Source organism: Electrophorus electricus, chromosome 6 (genome assembly GCF_041902795.1).
Source record: "Electrophorus electricus isolate QZ-2024a chromosome 6, ASM4190279v1, whole genome shotgun sequence".
NCBI lineage: Eukaryota > Metazoa > Chordata > Actinopteri > Gymnotiformes > Gymnotidae > Electrophorus > Electrophorus electricus.
Window position 1 is genome coordinate 4,300,729 of NC_137502.1, and position 21,138 is coordinate 4,321,866.

Genomic DNA, 21,138 nt, shown 5'->3' on the forward strand with positions numbered 1-21,138 from the left:
AATACGCCGTGTACTGCGGTTCGCCTGCCTTTCTTTAAAGTTTTCACAGAAAGTGTTCTGTGAGCCACCGTCAAAAAAAAAAAAAAAAAAAGATCAAACAGAGGGAAGGCGCGACGAGACGGTTTCATCATTTTTCTGATGCGTTCATTAGTGTAAAGCGTACCTAATGTGACAATGAAACAAATCATCGTCTGCTTGCTATCTTGTGTGAATAGATATTCACCAGAACAGCCAGTAGAAACATTGTTGAAAGGAGCCTAGGCGAAAAAACACTGTTCAGTAGCTTAGATATACGTCTGGTAACCGACCTGGAAATCAAGGTCTGTCATGCCTTTTCAATTCAGAACGCTGGTGTTTGGAATTCTAACTGTTCTTGTGGTATTCTTCGTTGTGGCCGATATATCTGAAGTCGAGGAGAAAATTGCGTAAGTATAGTTAAGAATAATTAGGACATGATTGATTTACATACACGTGTATTGTTCAGAGCTCGTAATAATATATGATCTGAAAACCATTAATACGTTCGATTTTTCGCTGTTCGAGACATTATGTATAATGTTTGTGTACTGCCTTTCTCTGCTCTTGTTTTTGGACTTTATATCGATTTTACCGTTACACTTGTAATAATCTATGTGCTGTAATTGGATTCTTTATGCAGCACATTGGTTGTTTCATTGTTAGTGAGAGAGCAGCGCGGAGAAACAATCATTGCCATGTGTGAATTGACAAGTCTCAGAAATCACAGGTTTCGGGTTTGCAATCCGCACTGAAAACTTGGTGTCTTGGGTACGCATTCAGTAACTGGCTGTCTCTTCAAGCTCTCCACATCAGCCCTTTGAATTTTGCAGTTGGATGCCTCAAGATACCTCATGATGCCCTACGATCACTGTAATTGCTAAGATATTAATCTAGACCTGTGTTATCCCAGTTAGGGTTTTGTATGATGTGAACTGACCCCACTCCTAGTAATGAACAATATATTGAAGTAACATGTTTGTGTGGACCAAACAGGGTTTCTGACTTTACCCAGGAAGTCTTTAAGAGGTTCTAGGGTCTTATCTTTGACTACTGCTGTTGTGAGGAAGCCATTTAACTAGAAGATGGCTGATAGATATAAGATTGTCAGTTCTGGAGGGAGACAGTTTTTCACAGTTGTTCCTTGTTATACGGTACATGACTTTAAGTTAAGTGTTAAGCCCTTTCTGATGTGGTTCAGGGATTTTACTAAACTTCGCATGGTGTCTCCATGATTAGAGATATCCCAGATCCCATATCCTAGAGGCACAACATGGCATCTCAAGTTATACATTCGCTACTCCATCATGCACCCTACTACAGCATGCACCCTACTCCTAGAAGTACATTACTCCTGCAAGTGCACTACTCCAGCATGTACCCTAATATGGGATGCACCATACTTCACTATTCTAGCATTAAAACAGCCTTGAAGTCCAGGGACTAAAGAACATGTAGACTTCAGTAGATTTTGTTCATTACTTAACTAGTGTGTATATCCCTCACTGACCAAAACCTTCTTCATACGTGAAAAGTCAACACATTTAAAAACAGATATGGTTGTTTTTTTTCTACCCTAAGAAATAATCCTAGAATCAATAGCATTACCCAGTGTACACAGTCAGTCCTGGGGCACCTCTGTTTGTTCACCACTGACCATGCATGTCAACCCAGCAACCTGTGTAGTGGGTGGGGGGTGTTAGAAGCTAGAGGGTTGCTGAGAGCAACAGCACATGGACAACAAAAGAAAATAAGAAACAGAGCAGTTTGTCTTTCCCCATCTGAAATCTGCTGGTTTAGGCAAATGCAATCTTCGCAACCTTGAATCATTCATTGTAAGCACTCGAGAGTGTTTTGAGAAGGACTTTGGATGTCGTGAGGTTTACTGGTTTAAAAAAAATTGTTATATGCTATTTAGATATACATATTGACAAAGCATTATTATTACTAAATGGGCAGCGCTTATGCAATATTGTTATATTGAGTTCATTGGTTTCTGAGGGATTACTTGACATGCTTCTTTTTCCATAATGTGTCTCAGTTACATTAAAAAAATTATCCTTGGCCTTTGTTTGTTAGTGTACTGTAAACAATTCTAGGTGCTGTAAGATGGAATGTAAAACCCACCCTTCCTAACTAGATTCTTCATGTTTCTTGCACTAGATGTCAAACAAATTAGAAAACACATTTGATCTCCTATGCAGACTTATTTATTGGTTTTCACATTTATTATTCAGTCTTCAGAGACTCATTATATTTTGTAGTAAATAAAAATCTAGAAGTCACAGTAGAAGATTAGGACATTCATGTAATTGAATGGTGGAATAATACGTGTACTGCAAAAATTAGATTAAAGCCTAATACCAGTGAAATGTTAATGTATATGATCTTCTGTCCTTAAAGTCTATCTTCACTGCTGTTAGTAAAGAAAAAGATACTGAAGTGCATGTGTTTCTTATCTAGAGGAACAATGATTTGTAAATAATTAGTTACTTATCTGTAATATCAGTAGAGTGGCCCAACCCTGCTTGTGCAAATCAATTCCATGTTTCATGTTATGAAAGTAGTAGTTTTCACGTTAGAAAATAGTTTCATGTTATGAAAATATTACAAAATAGTAACACAGGGCAACAAATGTTTTTAACAAACTAAAACAGGTGGACTTTATAACACATTTTATGCTGAATTCAAATGAATTTTTAGAAATGTTCTATCAGGCATGTTTTTTTGAGTGACAGAACAATGACATTTTAAAGTATATATTACTTCATAATTATGGCTGTCATTACACTTAAAATATGTACAAATGTACTTCTAAAATGTACAATGCATGATTTTCACCTATATTTGGACTCAGGAACATCCCTCTTCACTGTCCAGTCTGCATTTTCCTTAGTACCACTTTTCCATACAGTACATAATGACATATGAGTATACTAGAACAACAACGATAAAAACAAACTATGGGTGCTAAATAAATTCTGACAACATATTTACATTCAGCATGCAAAAATACATAAGTAACAGGTAGTTTTTGTAAAATCTTTGTTAACCAGTGTAATTTTCTTTGTTCTCAGCAGTACTGGGCACTCTCAGGAGTTTCACCTGTATATCTTGATAACTAATCCCAACAGGTTTGAGATTTAATTGGACAGACGTTAGATGACCCTATTCATTACTGGTCGACCAATATGGATTCTTCAAGGGCTGATTGCAGTATTAATATAATGTTGATATAAGATTGTGCTGCAACATAGGTTATTTTGAGAAATAACAGTAGCCTAACACTAAAATTATAAAATGTTACAGATTAATTATGCAAAATTTTTAAATAAAGAAAAAATAAGGAATAAGATATAAAATATTACCACGAAAATTACTTGTTTTTTCCATCTGAAATAGTAAAACAGAACAAAAAATATTTTGGATGAAAGTCTTTTAAATGAAATTATTTCTATTATTTATATTGATTATTAATAATAATAATAATAATAATAATAATAATAGGCTAGTAGCCTGAACAGACTGATATACTCTGTACAGTTGCTACAGTTGGATTTGGTGTGGGACTTATGGAACTACTTTACAAGTTCAGTTTTCTTTATGTTTACCCTCACAAATACTAGGAATATGAATTTGTGTGAAATCAAATGAAATCAGACAAATCAAATGAAATCAGTTATTCTCAGCAGTTGCTCTTTTTGGCAGATCTTTTTGATAGTAGTCGGAAAAAACATTTTCAGATTTTCAGTAATGTCATTTTGGTGTTTCTGTATGAGTTCATTTTTTCAGTATTTTTCTATTCTTTTCAATATTTAGGAACAAAATGCTGAAGATTCACCCCATTCCGGTGGCAGGCACCAAAGAAGCCTCTCTTTCCCCTTCTCTATCTCCTTCATTATCAAAGAACAACAGTAGCAGTTCCTCAACTTCAGACTGGATGTTCAACCGCACTCTGGCCAGTCTCATCAGGTAGTCAGCGTCTTTCAGTTTAGGCTGTCTGACTCTACAGAAATGCACATGTCAAAAAGTGAAGGATCTAAGTATTTTTATCCTTGCCAACATGTTTTTTAGCATTGCTTATTCAGTTATATATGTTTTATGTATTTACCATATTTATTGTATTCTGCCAAATGTTTTTTTGTCAACTTTTTTTCATTCTTTATGACTCCTCCAGAAAGAATATTTTAAGGTTCCTAGATGCTGAGAGGGACATCTCCATCCTAAAAAGCACCTACAAGCCCGGAGATGTCATCCATTATATTTTCGACCGTCGGAGCACCACTAACATCTCAGAGAACTTGTACCGCCTTCTTCCCACTGTGTCTCCCATGAAGAACCAGCACTACAAACGGTGTGCAATTGTTGGCAATTCTGGCATACTGCTAAACAGCAGCTGTGGTCCAGAGATTGATTCTCATGACTTTATCATCAGGTAAGACTATTTTATAAAGATGTGAGAATGTGATTGCATACTTCCTTTGCCCACAAGTTTTCATTTAATAGTAAGGTGTTTGGTATGACTGTAACAAGTAATTAATGACATAAATAAATATATTGAAGAACTGTTAGAAATACATTTTTTATCAGTTAATTAGGTTGCTGTATAACTAGCAGAGTCACTTCCTTGAGGGAGGGCAAACATTTGAAAGATGGTTGCACCATTGAAAATAGTGCATGAAGACATTGTTGCACTGTACAAGAAAGCTTTTTGGGAAGACTTGCAAAAAAATGTAATTGCTCAGCACACAATTGTGACAGTGTATGATTACCTGAGGAAGAATGTTGCTTTCAGAATGATTGGCAGTTTTTTGTTCATTCATTTCCTAAGTTGCTGACAGCCATTAGGAAGAGCAACCAAGGGAAAACTTTGAAACACTTTGAAAACTACTTGATATAGAAGGCCCTGATAAGAAGCATGTGTTTTACCTTTGAATTAAATTATAATGACATTCAGAAAATCTCATTTTAAGATCAATTAGAATGCATGCACATACATGCATATGATTCCATCTTGTCTGAAGCTGAATTTCTCCCCATGCTCGTTCATGTGTAGCACATAGAAAATACTGAGGTCTTGCAATGACAAAGCAGGAAGTCCAGCTTTTGGGTGCTCATACAGATAAGACTTTGTCAAGTATCAAAATCACTTACATAGTCAGAACCCTTCTATTCCTTTATTGTGGTTTACTGCAAAAAATTGCAAGATGGTAATTAACTCAGTTATTAAACAAGTGCCATTCAAAAGGATTGAAGTCATTAAAGGTTTCTGGATTACACATGACACTTATACAGATTGTTTCAGCCAGTATTTTTCAGCCAAAGTAAATTTTGGGGGGGAAATCATTTTAAGATCAGCAGATCTTTAAAAAATTAAAAACTGAAACAGACTAGCACTTGGTAAAACCACTTTTTGATGTAGTACCACCTTTACACACACTGTTTTGAAGTGAATTTCAGCCATCCTTCATGGCAGATTGTTCTGGGTTTTCAGGTTGTTTGGATGATGCTCATGGACTGAAACTTTAGTGCCACAGACTCTCAATGGGATTGAGATCTGGACTTTGACTTGGCCATCCATTGTTCAACATTCACCTTTTTTCACGATTCACTTGCTGATGTGTTGCGTTGGCCTTGTGCCTGGTATCATTCTGGTGAATAATCATGTTTTTGTGTTTTTTGAGCAGACTGAAACAGGTTGTCTTGAGGAATTGTGCTGTATTTTGTACCACATATCTATCCAGTTTTAACACAATACCTAGTCCTACTGGGGAAAATTATTCACATAAAGTGATGCTGCCACTTGTAGGTGTCATGTTGTAAGGAGGCAGAGGCAGGGTGCCGAGGCGAGCATCATCACTCAAACACTGAGTTTATGGGACAAGCAACAAAAATTGAACAAAACACAAAGAATGCTACTGAACGTTAGCAAAACAAAATGCAACAAGTGATAACAGGATGGAAAACACAACAAAGGACCACAGGCAGAATACAGCAAGGCAGCCGAAGATCAGCATATGTAAGGTCAAACACCGACAAACACAAGAACAAACAGAAGGCTTTTAATACATAAGATAACAGGGAGTGAAACTAGTGACAGGTCCAACAAATGATGGACTAATAAGGGGGAAAGACACACACACACATACACACACACACACACACACACACACACAACCATGATGACAAACACCAATGAGACCCTACGTAGACCTTGGGGGAGGAGTCAGGGAGGAGAGGGCCGTTACAGTAGTTCTTTTTTAATTATTACTCTAAATTAATTAATAGTAATAATGCAATAGTAATGGTAATTAATTACTAGTAATCATAATTAATTAACTAATATATAATAATAATTCTAATAAACAGGACTCCAGTCCAACAGGACAAATAGCTCCAGAATGTGACACACTTGATGGTTAACTTAAATTAATCATAAAACTAGTAACAACTTTCTCAATGTCTGCAGGAAATTTGCTCACTCAGATTTAATGGAGTGCTTTCCTAGCTGTTATAAGAGACACACATAAGGGTAAAACACAACGTTTACTAATAAAGCATTTAGAACAAAAGTCAAGAATAATGTAAGTGTGTTGGTGGCGGCACATAAGGAGCAAGAGGTGAGACTGAAATAAAGTCTTCTTTATTTTCCATCAAAAAACAGGTAGCTGCAATGCAGTGGCAAAGGTAAACTAAATAGGCATATGGCTTTGATCAGCATAGTGGAGCTCAGGCAAAGCATGTGGCTCTTTGGTCCGCTAATAGGTACTTTGGGTGAATGGTATTTATGAGACATGTATTTATGAGGAATGGTATTTGTGAGGAATGGTTACTTAAAAAAAAGGTATTTATGAAGAATGATTACTATTTAAAAAAAATCAATTCAAAGAGTAGGACTAGTTCAACTGACAATGGCAGAATTTCCCCTTGTTCTGTAAAGTCACAGTATCAAGACTAATCACCTTGAAAACCTTGGAGAGGAAAAGTGGGGAATGAAACATATTTACATTCAGTATGTTCTTGAGTTGACTGAGAGGCCTAGCTTGAATCTTCAGTCTCCTTGTTGATGTTCTGGGAATTACAGAAACATCCCTCATGCACTTGTTCCACATTATTTCATACTGTCTTTGATGAGCATTCATTATGCTGAAGTCGAAGTGAGAAGTTGAAACCGAAGGTTCAACTCTGAAATTGTTCATAAGAAACCAACTGGCCATCTTGAAATATGAGATGTTGTAATATACAGGGTGTAGAGCTGGGCAGTGTGCATATTTCTGTCACATCTGGTCCATGTTGATTGCTTCAGCAGCAGTGGTTTGTGGGCTACCTCCCATTTCACCCCCTTCACAGGCCTGTTTTTTTATAACTGGAAATAAAGTTACAGTTTATGTACTTACCATGTAACAGGTGTATCACACAATGTTGAAAGTCATCTCATTGTTTCAGGCAGGATTTCTCATTTAACTCAAGATCAAACATAGTATATCTTGTATTTTTTTTACATACAATTCAGGAAAATAATGGCTTACACATTCATGCAACACAGTATCATTACACAAATGACACAGGTCTCAAGATGTTATGAATTTCTTGTGAAATTTCCATTTCGGTGTTGTTAAAGAACTGTGTTTTTTATGAAAGTGTTTTTCTCCACTTAATATTCTGAGGCTAGAGAGTGCACATACTAGTCTGTACCTGTCTGCCAGTCAAGCAAGGTCATACACACTCTGGTAGAAAAGTTTCTTAAGTTGAGTCTTGGCCAGCACAATTTTTTTGTTATCACTATTTTATTGTCTTGGGTTCTCTGTGGAAACAAAGCAGAAGCTTTTCATAGCTATTCTTTAATCTGCCAGGCATAGGAACCCCTTGACCTCCAGGGATATCGAACTGTTGCTCCTACACACTTTTATACTTCACTGTTAGGATAGTGTTTGCAAAGGAATGGGCAGGGTTAGGTTTGTGCCCCACATAGCATTATGAAATGTGGCAAAAATTCTAATTGTTGTCCCAACTGACCACACAACATCATTCCACATTACAACTGGGTCACTCTGGTGCTTTCTGGCAAACACCAGCCATGCTTTGAAGTGTTTTTCCTTCAGTAGTGGCTTCTTGAGAGCCACCCTCCTACAGGCCCTCTGTATGCAGAGCTCTTGATTGGTGTATCTTTACTACACTCTCATCCACTGCGCTGTGTCGCTACTTCAGAGTGATTGATGGTTTCAGTGAGGCTTCCCTCACAAGCCCCTGTCTTGCTCTGATGCTCTGTTTTGAAGAACGACCTTGTCTAGGCAGTTCCTGGATGGTATAGTGCAGCTTCCTCACAGTTGTTCCAACAGTTCTCACAGGGATATACACAAATGTGGATATTATTTTGGAGTCTTTCCCTGTCTACTTCATGACTGGAACTTTATTGCTAGGTTATATTCTTAATTTTCATAGATTTCCTTCAGATTCCCAGCCATACCAATGATACAAGAATTACATTTACTTCTAGGACATTTAGCAGACCTTCTTATCCAGAGTGATTTACAAAAGTATAATTTACTCATAGAATGTATCCTAGCCAGTACAGTAGGCTAGAGTTAAGAGGGATTTTTATCCAGAAAACATTGTCATGTCTGCCACAAGAGCACAGTCTTCCAAGGAAAATGTTACCTACAAACCCCGTTCATTTCCAGTCGCCGGATTATTAGTCTCACCCTAATCTCGTTACCCTTATGTGTCTCTGTATAGTCTCTGTGTTCTTTCAGACTTTGCAAAGACTAATTTGCCTGCCTAACGTTTTTGAGTCTTTGGATAACTGTTATATGTTTTTCTCCGGTTTCTCTCATCTCTTTCCGTCTGTTTGGAGTTGTTTACCTGGTTGGATTGTCTTTGGTTATTGACTTCTGCTTGTGTTTGACTATGACTTTAATTGCCCTTGTCGGATTAAACTACTTCGTATTACTGCATTTGACTCTGTTCACCAAATGTTACAAGCTATTTGAATGTATCAGAAGTAGGGGCAAGTTTGAAGTTAACTTGGAGATTTCAAAGCACAGGGCTTGAATACACAGTGCAAATAGCTTTTTTCCGTTACTAATTTGGTTACAGAATATTTTCATACCTAAAACAAATATCAATAAATATCACAAAATTAATAAATTCTGATGGCCAGTCTTGTAAAACTGTCACGATTAGTCCTTCCCATCTTCCGTGTTCCGTGTTTCCCCTGTCTTGTGTATTTTAATTCCATGCCATAGTTTCGTTTTCTCCGCCCCTCGATTGATTTTCCACACCTGTCCCTCGTTTAGTACACGTATTTAAACCGTATCGTGTTCCCTGTTTTGGCTGTTCGTTGAGTGTTTCTTTGATTGTTTTGATTTGTGCCGTTTGTGTTAGGGTCATTGTGTTTGGTTTGCTGTCGGGATGTTTCAAAGCCTTAGTTTGTTAGCCTGTTTTGTTATCCTACCCGTCGTGTTCCCTAGTCTTTTGTTATATTCTGATTCCCCTGTTCCCCTGTTTACTTTCGTGTACTCGTGTTTGTTGAATCTTGTATCCCCGTGCTATCCGTGTTGGCTCTATGACCCTGGACTACTACAACGACTCTGATTTTGGATTTGCCCATAATAAATCTCGCTCTTCTCCGCACATGCGCCCGCCTCCTTAAATAAAGTGTTGCAAAGAGCAAAATAATAAAATGAAATTTGTAATTAAGACAAATCTGATGACCATTAAGGAGCCTGACTACTTTTGAAAGGTACTGTATATGCGCATTCCAGTTTTTGTCACAGCTCTTTCAAATCATTTGTTTAAAGATTCTACGATATTCTGATTCACACTGGCTTTATAGGGAACCAGTTGGTGCAGGATATTAGAATCCACACCACGCACATTCTGTTCGTTATCAGCGCTGGTTTATTCCCATCGCTGCAGCATCGGGAGCTGAAACATGATGATTAGGTGAGTCAGAATGCACAATCAAATACGATGCTATTATGGATTGCACTCGCCATCTCTGGAATCTTCTATAGATTCAAATAATTACTTTGCACCATCTCGACTTGAACTTAAAAAAAAAAAAAAAAAAAAAAAAAAAAATATTAGTTCAAGTAGAGATATATATATATATATATATATATATATATATATATATATATATATATATATATATATATATATATATATATATATATATATATATATATATTACACACACAGATGGACTATTCTTTCTAGTAACGCTCTAAAAGGTTTAGTGTACCCTCAAAATATATTTTCCATTATCTACAAGTCTTACTTTGTCAGTATTCTCAATTTTTCATCAAGTAACCTTTTAGATTCAATTTTAGCCAGCTGCAGCATTCACATATAGATAACTGAAATTATATAGCAATCTTCCTCTCTCAAGCATTAGAGCACAAATTGAACTGGGAGTTAGAGTGATAGTTTTGAATGTCTGTCCTACGTAATGTTCGTACATCCTATGTGTGAGACACAATGTTATGGAGTTTAAAGTCTTGAATTGGGTAAAGTATTCCAACAGAAGTTGTCAAACTTCTCTGAAATTCTTTCTCTTTTTGTGATCATATCCCCAGCAACCAATACACACATATTCTGGTACTGTCTGAAATGTAGAGGGTACAGGTATTCAACATTCAGGATAAAGTCTTAAGTCCAAAATACCTCATTGAGTTTTTGGTGTAAGTCCTTAGTCCCAGTGTGTTGGATTTTCATAATCTGTTTGGCAAGGCATTTAGTTTTAACTGCAATAGAATGACCAACCACCATTAGCAAACATTCAAAATGTTTTCATTTATTATTAGACATGTTCCTTCATAAAGACTTGTACTCAGATACTTTTAAAAAGTGTAGCAATTGTTTTTACAGTAAGTTAAGAATATATCAAATGACATTTAGCACCTTGAGACATATAGAAATGTACCTTATAAATAGTAGCCCATATTTTGCTACAACTCAGGGATTTTATTTCTGTTTGTTAGTTTTTCAAAGCCTTATCTGCTTTGTATTATTTAGTGTTAAGCTTCCATCCTTTTTTCACATATACAGTGAAAGTGAATTGTGTACATGGATGTACTGTAGTTTCAAAAATTCTTTATTGAAATTTATTTAAATATTGATAAATTGATTCGTTGAACTTGATACTTGAACTTTTCCACATTTTTTCATGTTAAACCTACAAACGTAAATGTATTTTATTGGGATTTTATGTGATAAACAAACACAAAGTAGCAAGTAATTGAAGTGAAAAGAAAATGATGCATGGTTTTCAAATATTTTAATAAATAAAAATCTGGAAAGTGTCATGCATTTTTATTCCCCCTGTACTCTGATACCCCTAAATAACATCCAGTGTGACCAATTTCCTTCAAAAGTCACCAAATTAGCAAATAGAGTCCTCCTGTGTGTAATTTATTCTCAGTGTAACTACAGCTGTTTTGTGAAGACCTCAGAGGTTTGTTAGAGAATATTAGTGGTCAAACAGCATCATGAAAACCAAGGAACACACCTGACAGGTTAGGGATAAAGTTGTGGAGAAATGTAAAGTAGGTTTAGGCTATAAAAATATCCCAAGATATGAACATCTCACAGAGCACTGTTAAATCAATCATCCAGAAATGGAAGGAGTATGGCACAACTGCAAGAGTTGCATAGATCCACAGCTCAGGTAGAACAATCTGTCCACAGGACAACTATTAGCTGTGTACTCCACAGATCTGGCCTTTATGGAAGAGTGGCAAGAAGTGGCACTTTTAAAAGCAAGCCATAAGAAGTCTCGTTTGCAGTTTGTCACAAGCCATGTAAGGGACACAGCAAACAGGTGGAAGGAGGTGCTCTGGTCAGATGAGACCAAAGTTGAACTTTTTGGCCTAAATGCAAAACACTATGGTGGAAAACTAACACTGAACATCACCCTGAACACACCATCCCCACCTTTAAACATGGCGGTGGCAGCATCATGCTGTGGGGATGCTTTTCTTCAGCAGGAACCGGGAAGCTGGTCAGAGTTGATATGAAGATGGATGGAGATAAATAAAGGGCAATCCTGGAGGAAAACCTGTTAGAGGCTGCAAAAGACTTGAGACTGGGGCAGAGGTTCACCGTCCAGCAGGACAACGACCCTAAACATACAGCCAGAGCTACGATGGAATGGTTTAGACCAAAGCACTTTCATGTGTTAGAATGGCCCAGTAAAAGTCCAGACCTAAATCCCATTGAGAATCTGTGGCAAGACTTGAAAATTACTGTTCACAGATGCTCTCCATCCAATCTGACTGAGCTTGAGCCATTTTGCAAAGAAGAATGGGCAAAAATTTAAGATGTAGATGTGCAAAGCTGGTAGAGACATACCCCAAAAGACTTGCAGCTGTAATGGCAGAAAACGGTGGTCCCACAAAGGATTGAGTCAGGTGGGCTGAATACAAATGCACGCTACACTTTCCAGATTTGTATTTATTAAAAATTTTAAAACCATGTATCATTTTCTTTTCACTTCACAATTACTTGCTACTTTGTGTTCATTTATCACATACATTCCCAGTAAAATACATTTAAGTTTGTAGGTAACGAAAAAATGTGGAAAAGTTCAAGGGGTATTGATACTTTTTCAAGGCCCTGTATACCTGTCCCATATTCTCCCTCATCAGCTTCCTTACAAAACTCTCCCACTCACACCACTCTTTGTGAAGCTGTGTTAATGTCTCACTGCATTCCTAAGCATGGTGTCAAGAGTTTGTGTTTGTGTTTTGATCTCAGCTGCCCACTGTTTTTGGCCTCTGACTCTTTTTTCTATCTGTGATTCTGCCTTTAACTTTAAATTCCTGCTCTCTACTAGAGTGTGCTCATGGATCCTTCAAACATTCCTGGCTCTGCACTGTTCCAATTATTGATGATAATATATGAGCCTGGGTGCTTTTGTGCTTTGCTTTTATAAAGCTGTTTTTCAAATGTAAATAAAAATAAAGCAAAGAGGTTTCCTTATTTACAACGTCTGCTAAAATAGGAGCAGCTCATCTCTTTAACCTGAGTAGTGTCCGTTGTTGTTACTTAGCAACCGATGGTCAACAGACTAATACAGGTATGATTAAATAACTATACTGGTGAAATATGTTTCTACAAAATACTTATACTTTTGTATTAAGGCCTGTGTGAGCATGTTTTTTTGTTTTTTTTTTATAGTTGATTAGGTTTTCAGAACCTTTGATGGAATGCCCAGGCAGAGTTCCTAACCTCTCTGCAGTACTTGCAGGTTTTGGAATGCTCTTGTTACAGTTCCTCTTGTTGACCTGTTGCTATATCTGATGAACTGCTAGGTTTCTCAGCTGTACAGCATAGCAATTAGGTACTTTCTGAGCAAATGTGACATTTGGAAAAGTCTCAGATATTCATTTGAAATTTTAATGAGGAGTTTCTTGCTCTGCTGCATGCTTCTGACTTGACGTTTGTCTGCCTTTGCACAGAATCTTTGCTTCCAAAATGTTCAGTGTCATTCTTTTACTGCAAGTCTTGGTTTCTTCAGTGTGAAATAGATACTAGATTTGTTTCCTAGACCCACATCAGCCTCAAGCTAGGCAGGTTTACCATGGAGTCTCTGTTTGAACTGCTCATTCTCTGACTCAGTCAATGCATCTATAGTCTCCAACCTAGAACAGACTGTACCCTAGTCTACCTTGCAGGCTGTTCTGATCACAAGGCTTAGTAAGACTCATTAAAACCTTCTCTTTTACTGCAAGTCTTGGTTTCTTCAGTGTGAAATAGATACTAGAGCGAGGCTCTGAACTCTCGCACTGCTGCCTACAATGCGGGGATCATCAGCGGGAACATGGACGAGTACAAGTCTGCAGCATACGGAGTGCGCAGGGCGGTGAGGGAGGCGAAGCGGCGCTACGGGAAGAAACTAGAGACACAGTTCCAGCAGAGTGGCTCTAGATCCCTGTGGCAGGGACTACGGATGATCACGGACTACAGGAGCCCACCCTCTGGGCTGATGAGTGCGGATGAGTCTCTGGCGAACGAGCTGAATACATTCTTTGCTCGCTTCGAGGCTACATCTAGCAGCGCTAGTGCTAACAGCGCCAATGCTAACGGCGCTAGTGCTAACAGCGCCAATGCTAACGGCGCTAGTGCAAATGGCACTATCGGCGCAGCCAATGGCACATGCGCGGGGCCCACCATAGAACAGCGCCCTCTCATCATCACGGAGAGTGTTTAAAAGGGTGAATACCAGGAAGGCGAGGGGACCAGACGGTATCTGCGGGAGGGTCCTCAAAGCCTGCGCAGATCAGCTAGCCCCGGTATTCACCGACATCTTCAATCTCTCCCTGACGCTCGGTATTGTCCCCTCCAGCTTCAAGCGGTCCACCATCGTCCCCGTCCCGAAGAAACCTCGACCCTCCGACCTCAATGACTACCGCCCTGTCGCCCTCACATCAGTCGTGATGAAGTGCTTTGAAAAGCTAGTTAGAGACTTCATCACATCTTCACTGCCAGCCTCCACGGACCCACTGCAGTTTGCATACCGCCACAACCGCTCCACTGACGATGCGATTGCACATCTGCTCCACACTACACTGACTCACCTGGACGAAGGGAGGGGAAATTATGTTAAAATGCTATTTGTCGACTACAGTTCAGCATTTAACACTATCATTCCCTCCCTACTCACTACTAAGTTGGGAGATCTAGGACTGCATACATCCCTGTGCGACTGGATCTCCAACTTCCTAACAGACAGACCACAATCAGTACGGGTGGGCAACTGCGCCTCATCCACCCTCACCCTCAGCACTGGAGCTCCTCAGGGTTGTGTCCTAAGCCCCCTGCTCTACTCACTGTACACCTACGACTGCACAGCCACTTCCAGCTCTAACACCATTGTCAAGTTTGCTGATGACACCATTGTCGTGGGTCTGATCTCGGACAACGACGAGAGGGCCTACCTGGAGGAGATTAAACACCTGGAAAACTGGTGCCAGGAAAATAATCTCCTCCTAAACGTCAGTAAGACAAAGGAGCTGATCGTGGATTGCAGCAAGAAGCAGGAGCGGCACTACCAACCTGTGACGATCAGTGGAACCACGGTGGAGAGAGTAGATAGTTTCAGGTACCTTGGTGTTCACATCTCGCAGGACCTGTCCTGGTCCCGCCATACCATCTCCCTGGCAAAGAAGGCTCGTCAGCGTCTTTACCACCTCAGACGCCTAAGGGACTTCAGACTGCCCTCCAAGGTACTGCGGAACTTCTACACCTGCACTATCGAGAGCATCCTCACGGGGAACATCACAGTCTGGTTTGGAAATAGCACCAAGCAGGACAGACAAGCACTCCAAAGGGTAGTGCGTTCAGCAGAGCGCATCACTCACTCGGAACTTCCTGACCTGCAGACCACCTACTACAAGCGGTGCCAAACCAAGGCCAGGAAAATTGTGAAGGACCCCACCCATCCCAACAATAGACTCTTCTCTCTGTTGAGGTCAGGGAGGCGCTTCCGCTCCCTGAAGGCCAAGACAGAGAGGCTGAAGAGGAGCTTCTTCCCACAGGCCATTCGGGCCCTGAATCAGGGAAACTGATAAACTGTGGGGACCACCACCACATAACATGACTGTATATCTGTACATCTGTATATATAGATTTAGATTTATACTCAATTAACCTGTTACAACAACTGTAGATATGGTACTATACAATGGATCTGTACATTCTGTAGATTGTGTACATATATACTCAACCATATACATTGTACATTGTGTATATAATCATAATATACATATATTGTACATACATTGTTAATATATTTTTGTACATACATAGAATATATGTTTATCTGTATATATATTTTTTTCTCTATGCACCCCTGGTTCTCTTCCTCAGTTTGGACAGAGCACTCTCCACCATTTCACTGCGTGTTGTACTGTGTATGACTATGTATGTGACAAATAAACCGAACTTGAACTTGAACTTGAACTTGAACTCTTGTATATAAGCATGTAGACATGTATCATACAAGCATGCTATTTTAACTGGGCCTTTGGTATAAGTGAGCCTTCCTCTAGGATATGCATAACTACGGTCCAATATTTGTTTGTGGATGCAATACCATCGTTGTGTGCTTTGATGACTTCTGAGCTTTCATGCTGAGATGAGTTTGATGAGAGGGGATTTATTCATTACTGTATAGTGAGAGCGACACAGAGCAAATAGTCTGTCTTCTTGGACACTAAAGTTTAAGGAATACCTCACACAAGCACGCTAACATGCATTATAGTGAGTGAAGGCTGATGGGGCCAATTTGCATGAATGTATTAAATAGTACCTCATCAGTATTATGTATTATTAGCAAGGTAAGCACCTTAATATTATCACTGTAAAGTACCCTGTTCCTATATTAAACTTTTTTAAAGATAACTTTTCATGTATATGTTAATAATTTTGTATAGCCTGAATACATTCATATGGAAATACTGCACGTTAATAATAACCAATTCAGTTTTATATTCCAAGACCATAACTAGAAGCTGGAAAGAGTGCATGTATCGTAAGGTGTGGCATCTGTGCTCATGGTGGTCTGTGTGTGTTTGTGTGTGTACGTGTGTGGGGTGTAGGTGTAACCTCGCTCCAATTGAGCACTATGTAAAAGACGTGGGCGTTCGCACGGGCCTTGTGACCATGAACCCGTCGGTAGTGGAGCGTGTCTTTCAGGACCTGAGCAGCGAGGAATGGAGGCAGCAGTTCGTGCAGCGGCTGCGGGAGCTGGGCAGCAGCGTGCTCTGGATCCCTGCCTTCATGGCCAAGGGCGGAGAGGAGCGGGTGGAGCGAGCCATCCGTCTGATCCTTTCCCACACGGGCAATGTGCATGCTGCCTTCCCCTCCCTGCGCCTGCTCCATGCTGTCAGAGGGTATGTGTATGTGTGTTTGTGTGTGTGTGTGTGTGTGTGTACATATGCATGTGTTTGTGAGCGAGAGCTTTCATGCTCATCTTGCTATTTTTATCTCAGGCTTTAACACTGCTAACAGCTTTAACACTACTAACAAGGTACAGGTGCTTAGTGCGGAACAGAAAACAACTGTGCATGCAAAACAGGCAAAATCCAAGGTACATTTTAATACATATTTTTACATTTTATTTAAATAAACAAGCTATTGTTTGATGTGGCATGTGTTTTCAGTTTGCTTACACTACTTTAGTTAATAGCAGACTGGGTTTGAATTGGAGATGAACAGTGGCTTCTGTTTATCAGACTCTCTTTAAAAGGACATGATGATCATAGTCAGCCCCACTCCCCTCCCACTAGGGTTGTGTATCTGCCCCAGTACTCTATAAATATCTTGACCTTTGCATCCTTTGCTGACCTCTCCCCAGATGATGTTTTTTACAAATCTCATTCCAAGCCATAGGTACTAGCCAGCATTTATCGTCCTCACATACGAAACAGCATGCACATGTTTTCCTAAGTTCCATTCTGAATACATATTTAAAGCTACAGATTTCAATAAAGATAACTACTGCTTCAGTAGGTCATATCATTTCCAATCATAAGATTGTTGCTCATTTCTTTGGCTAATTTTAAAAAATGGACTCAATACAATATAATTTCTATCAAAGATGTTGGTGTTAGTCTGTGGAGCGGTCATTGTGAGAAGCATACATATTTTGTCCTAATGACAGCCCAAATTGCCTAGACCATAGTATCCAGATCCAGTGAAAACACTAGGAGTTATAACTGAGGGAAAATAGAAAATATTTCTTGATTGCATGGTTTGTGTTAACACAGGCATTGTGTGAGGCAGTTTTACGAGCCACGAGTGAATGAAGGACCCAGACAGAGGGTCATAATGTAGGACTGCACACCCTTTGACATCACACTCACACATACAAACACATAAATCCTGAATGAACAGTACCACATGTAGACAGAGTGAGGGTGCTGACCGAGTGTGCAGATGATTCAGGGCGGAATGGATAGCTACGGCTAGAAGCGGGGTCAGTGTCTCTTAAGTCCACCCCAATTATTTTGAGACTATCGAGACTACTGAGACCAGCCTAGAGAAGGATTTTGCATACCTCTGCGATTCTTTAAGTTTCCAAGGCTCCTTTACAGTAGGTGAAATGAAGTTGTCCAGATTCACCCTAACATACAATGCTCCTTCAGATCTGCTAATTCTAAGTTTAATCTCTCATTCCTGGCTCTCATATTTACATACTCTTGAAGACCCTTAACTTGATCAAGAGTGTGAGATTAGGAATGAAAGTAAGCCACAGATGTATGTGCAGGTTGCCATATTACAATAAGCATTATTCTTTACTGTGCAGGATATTCAGGAGATGTTAGTGCTTGATGCCCAGAAGCTATTTAAATGGTCATTTAGCTTAATTTTACAAATAATGTCCTCTGCTGTAAATAAATAAATAATTTAAAACCAGAAACAACCATTTTGTGCATCAGATCACCAATGTTGCGCTAAAACTGTATTTCTGAGAGTGTTCTGCTCAGCACTATGAGGAAATAAAATCTTATTGTGATACAAACTGCTCACACAGTAAATAAATAAAATGTTTGGCACCTCCACAATTAGTTCTTTTTTGTATACATTTACTTTGCCATATTAACATCACTGAGCCTTCTCCTTTCTTGGTCTGATTAATCAATGTTTGAACACCTCAAGTCAGTGGACATTGTCAGGGTGCTGGGATAGTTGTCTAAGTAACTTGTATCTGTGGTCATTGTGAAACCTTTCAAAAGTTTTGGATTTCTGACATATTAAAAGGTCCAGGACAAGCCCAGTTCTAGCTAGTTGACTTGGATGGCCAGAGGTAGTCTAAATGGAACTGGATTGCATGATATACATTATTAATATATATTTGCAGAAGATAAATCATATTATATAAGAAGAGGAGTAATCTGAGAGAGCAGGTGACTCAAACCCTGCACTTATTGAATAATAATAATGTAGTCCTCTGAATTGCCATTAGGCCCAAACCAACTTGCTATGACAGCTCACTGTATGTTTTCTAAATAACCTGACTATAACTTGCATCAAATTTGCATCAAATGCATGCAATAATAAATCTACACAAAAGACATAAGTCCAACACATACCATAAGGTCATAGTCAGGTTAGGCATGAGAAATGACAGTAGAGGTTGCTGTGACTCATGTGAAATATAATACTTTAGTGCTTCTCCTACAGCAAGCTGACAGGGTAGATGGATCTATAAGGACTGTAGATAATAATGTGGTGGTGTAATGCAGTCTGCAGTTTGCAATCTATAACCAATGCTGTCTTGCAAAAGGTACTGGCTGACCAACAACATCCAGATCAAACGACCTACCACCGGGCTTCTTATGTACACGATGGCCACACGCTTCTGTGATGAGATCCACCTCTACGGCTTCTGGCCTTTCTCGCATGGGCCCGAAGGCAAGCCAGTTAAATACCACTACTACGACGCGCTAACATACCAGTACACATCAAGTAGCAGCCCCCATACCATGCCACTGGAGTTTAGGACACTGAGCACTCTCCACAGCCAGGGGGCGCTGCAGCTGCACACAGGGACCTGCGAGCCCCCAACCTGATCATTACAAGTTGGCCATACATATCTGCTGTTATAGTGGAAGACGGAGGTTAACAAATACCGAAAGTGGTCTTTGGAAGAAAGACTTAGCAGTCTCGCAGTCTCTGCTGTCAGATAGAGAGCCTGTTGATCACATCTTATGAAGCAAATTTTATTTATATATTAAGGCTAAGTTCAAAAAAATGGATTTTATTGAATGTCCCCAGCAATGCAGTATGCATCCCCAGTAATACAGCTGGGATTTTTCTTAGTGTTGCAGTACATTAGTTTAGCCACAAGATGGAAACACTTAAGTGTCATGCATTCCCTTTATTGTCTTTTTTGCTGTTAAAATGTTTGCAATGTTTTGTGATTATTCATACAGCCTCTAAATTATTTAAGTATCAACATCTCAAATAATTTAATATCAGTTAAATATTTTCTGGTTAATTAGTTTAATTCTACTCATTGAAATTATTCATATTTCAAATGAGGTGTCAGTGGAGAGACATACAGGGTAAGAAACTGTAAGCATGAGCATTTGTACTTTATAGAACCTGGTACAATGACACTCACAGACTCAAGCTTTCAAATGTGACACGTTGTTTGAGTTACCTTTGGAATGTTTGCTTAACGAACAGAATTGTAACTCCCAGACAGATCTTTTTTTTTTAAGTGTAAGACATCAAATACTGCAGCACTAGTATGCAAACTTGGCGAGATTGCAGTCGAGTCCAGAACCCAGCCAGCTGTTCACACAGACCCCTGCTTACACAAGGATGGCTGACAGCAGAGGACCTTTGGGGACTGTGACTATTTAGTTTTGTTTTTTAATCTCCATACTTGGGTGCTCTAAGTGTATTCAGCCAACTCTGAGACATTGTGTGACGTGAATTCACAGGGTGTTGGCATGCAGGTTGGAAAATGGCTTACATCCACTGAGAATTTGCTGTTTTATGTGCGATCTTTAAATTAGGTCTAGAGTGCTTTAAAAACTGTTTATCTGTTTTATTATGTAGCACTAGCTATTGTGCTAGTGGTGTTTTTACATTGTATTTTTGATTTAAACAAATATGTAAACCAAATTGTTGTGGTCCTACTCATCGATCCAGTCTGATAAAGAACCTTCATACTTCAACTTGTTTATTAGTAACTATTTCCCACAACTCCATGCGCTGGTCTATATTTTAGTCAATGACATTTCTGTGAAGGTCCATTACAGATGAGAGTGTTGCTCAAGAAAGGAAAGTGTGTGACAGTGAAGCATCTAGGCAGAAAAAAAAGCATTAACTGGTAGAAATTAGTCAAAATACTTCAAACATTCAGGGTGTGAAGCAATCCTTAGTCATGTGCTTTGAGCCATGTGAAAACCAGTCGATTTGGCAGGATACCGCTAAAGGTCTACAAGTTGCTCTTATTGCCTCTAGTTCAGTTAAAAATAGAATATGGTTTTATGACAGACGTCAGCAAGCTATCTAGTATAATGAATGCATTCATCCGTAAAAGCATGCCTGTGTTTTTTCAAAAATATACAGTCTAAAACCAGTCCTGCTAAACTTAATTAC

The 21,138-nt window shown here is 39.0% G+C and overlaps 1 protein-coding gene across 1 annotated transcript; it reads left to right on the forward strand.

Annotated features, from left to right (window-relative positions):
• Positions 1-256: 256 nt before the first annotated feature.
• Positions 257-20,921, forward strand: st8sia2 (ST8 alpha-N-acetyl-neuraminide alpha-2,8-sialyltransferase 2). The gene is made up of 5 exons (XM_081716596.1): positions 257-425; positions 3,835-3,987; positions 4,193-4,450; positions 16,620-16,913; positions 19,310-20,921. Exons 1-5 carry the CDS (start codon positions 328-330, stop codon positions 19,593-19,595), a joined length of 1,089 nt encoding a protein of 362 aa, XP_081572722.1. The 5' UTR covers positions 257-327; the 3' UTR covers positions 19,596-20,921.
• Positions 20,922-21,138: the final 217 nt, after the last annotated feature.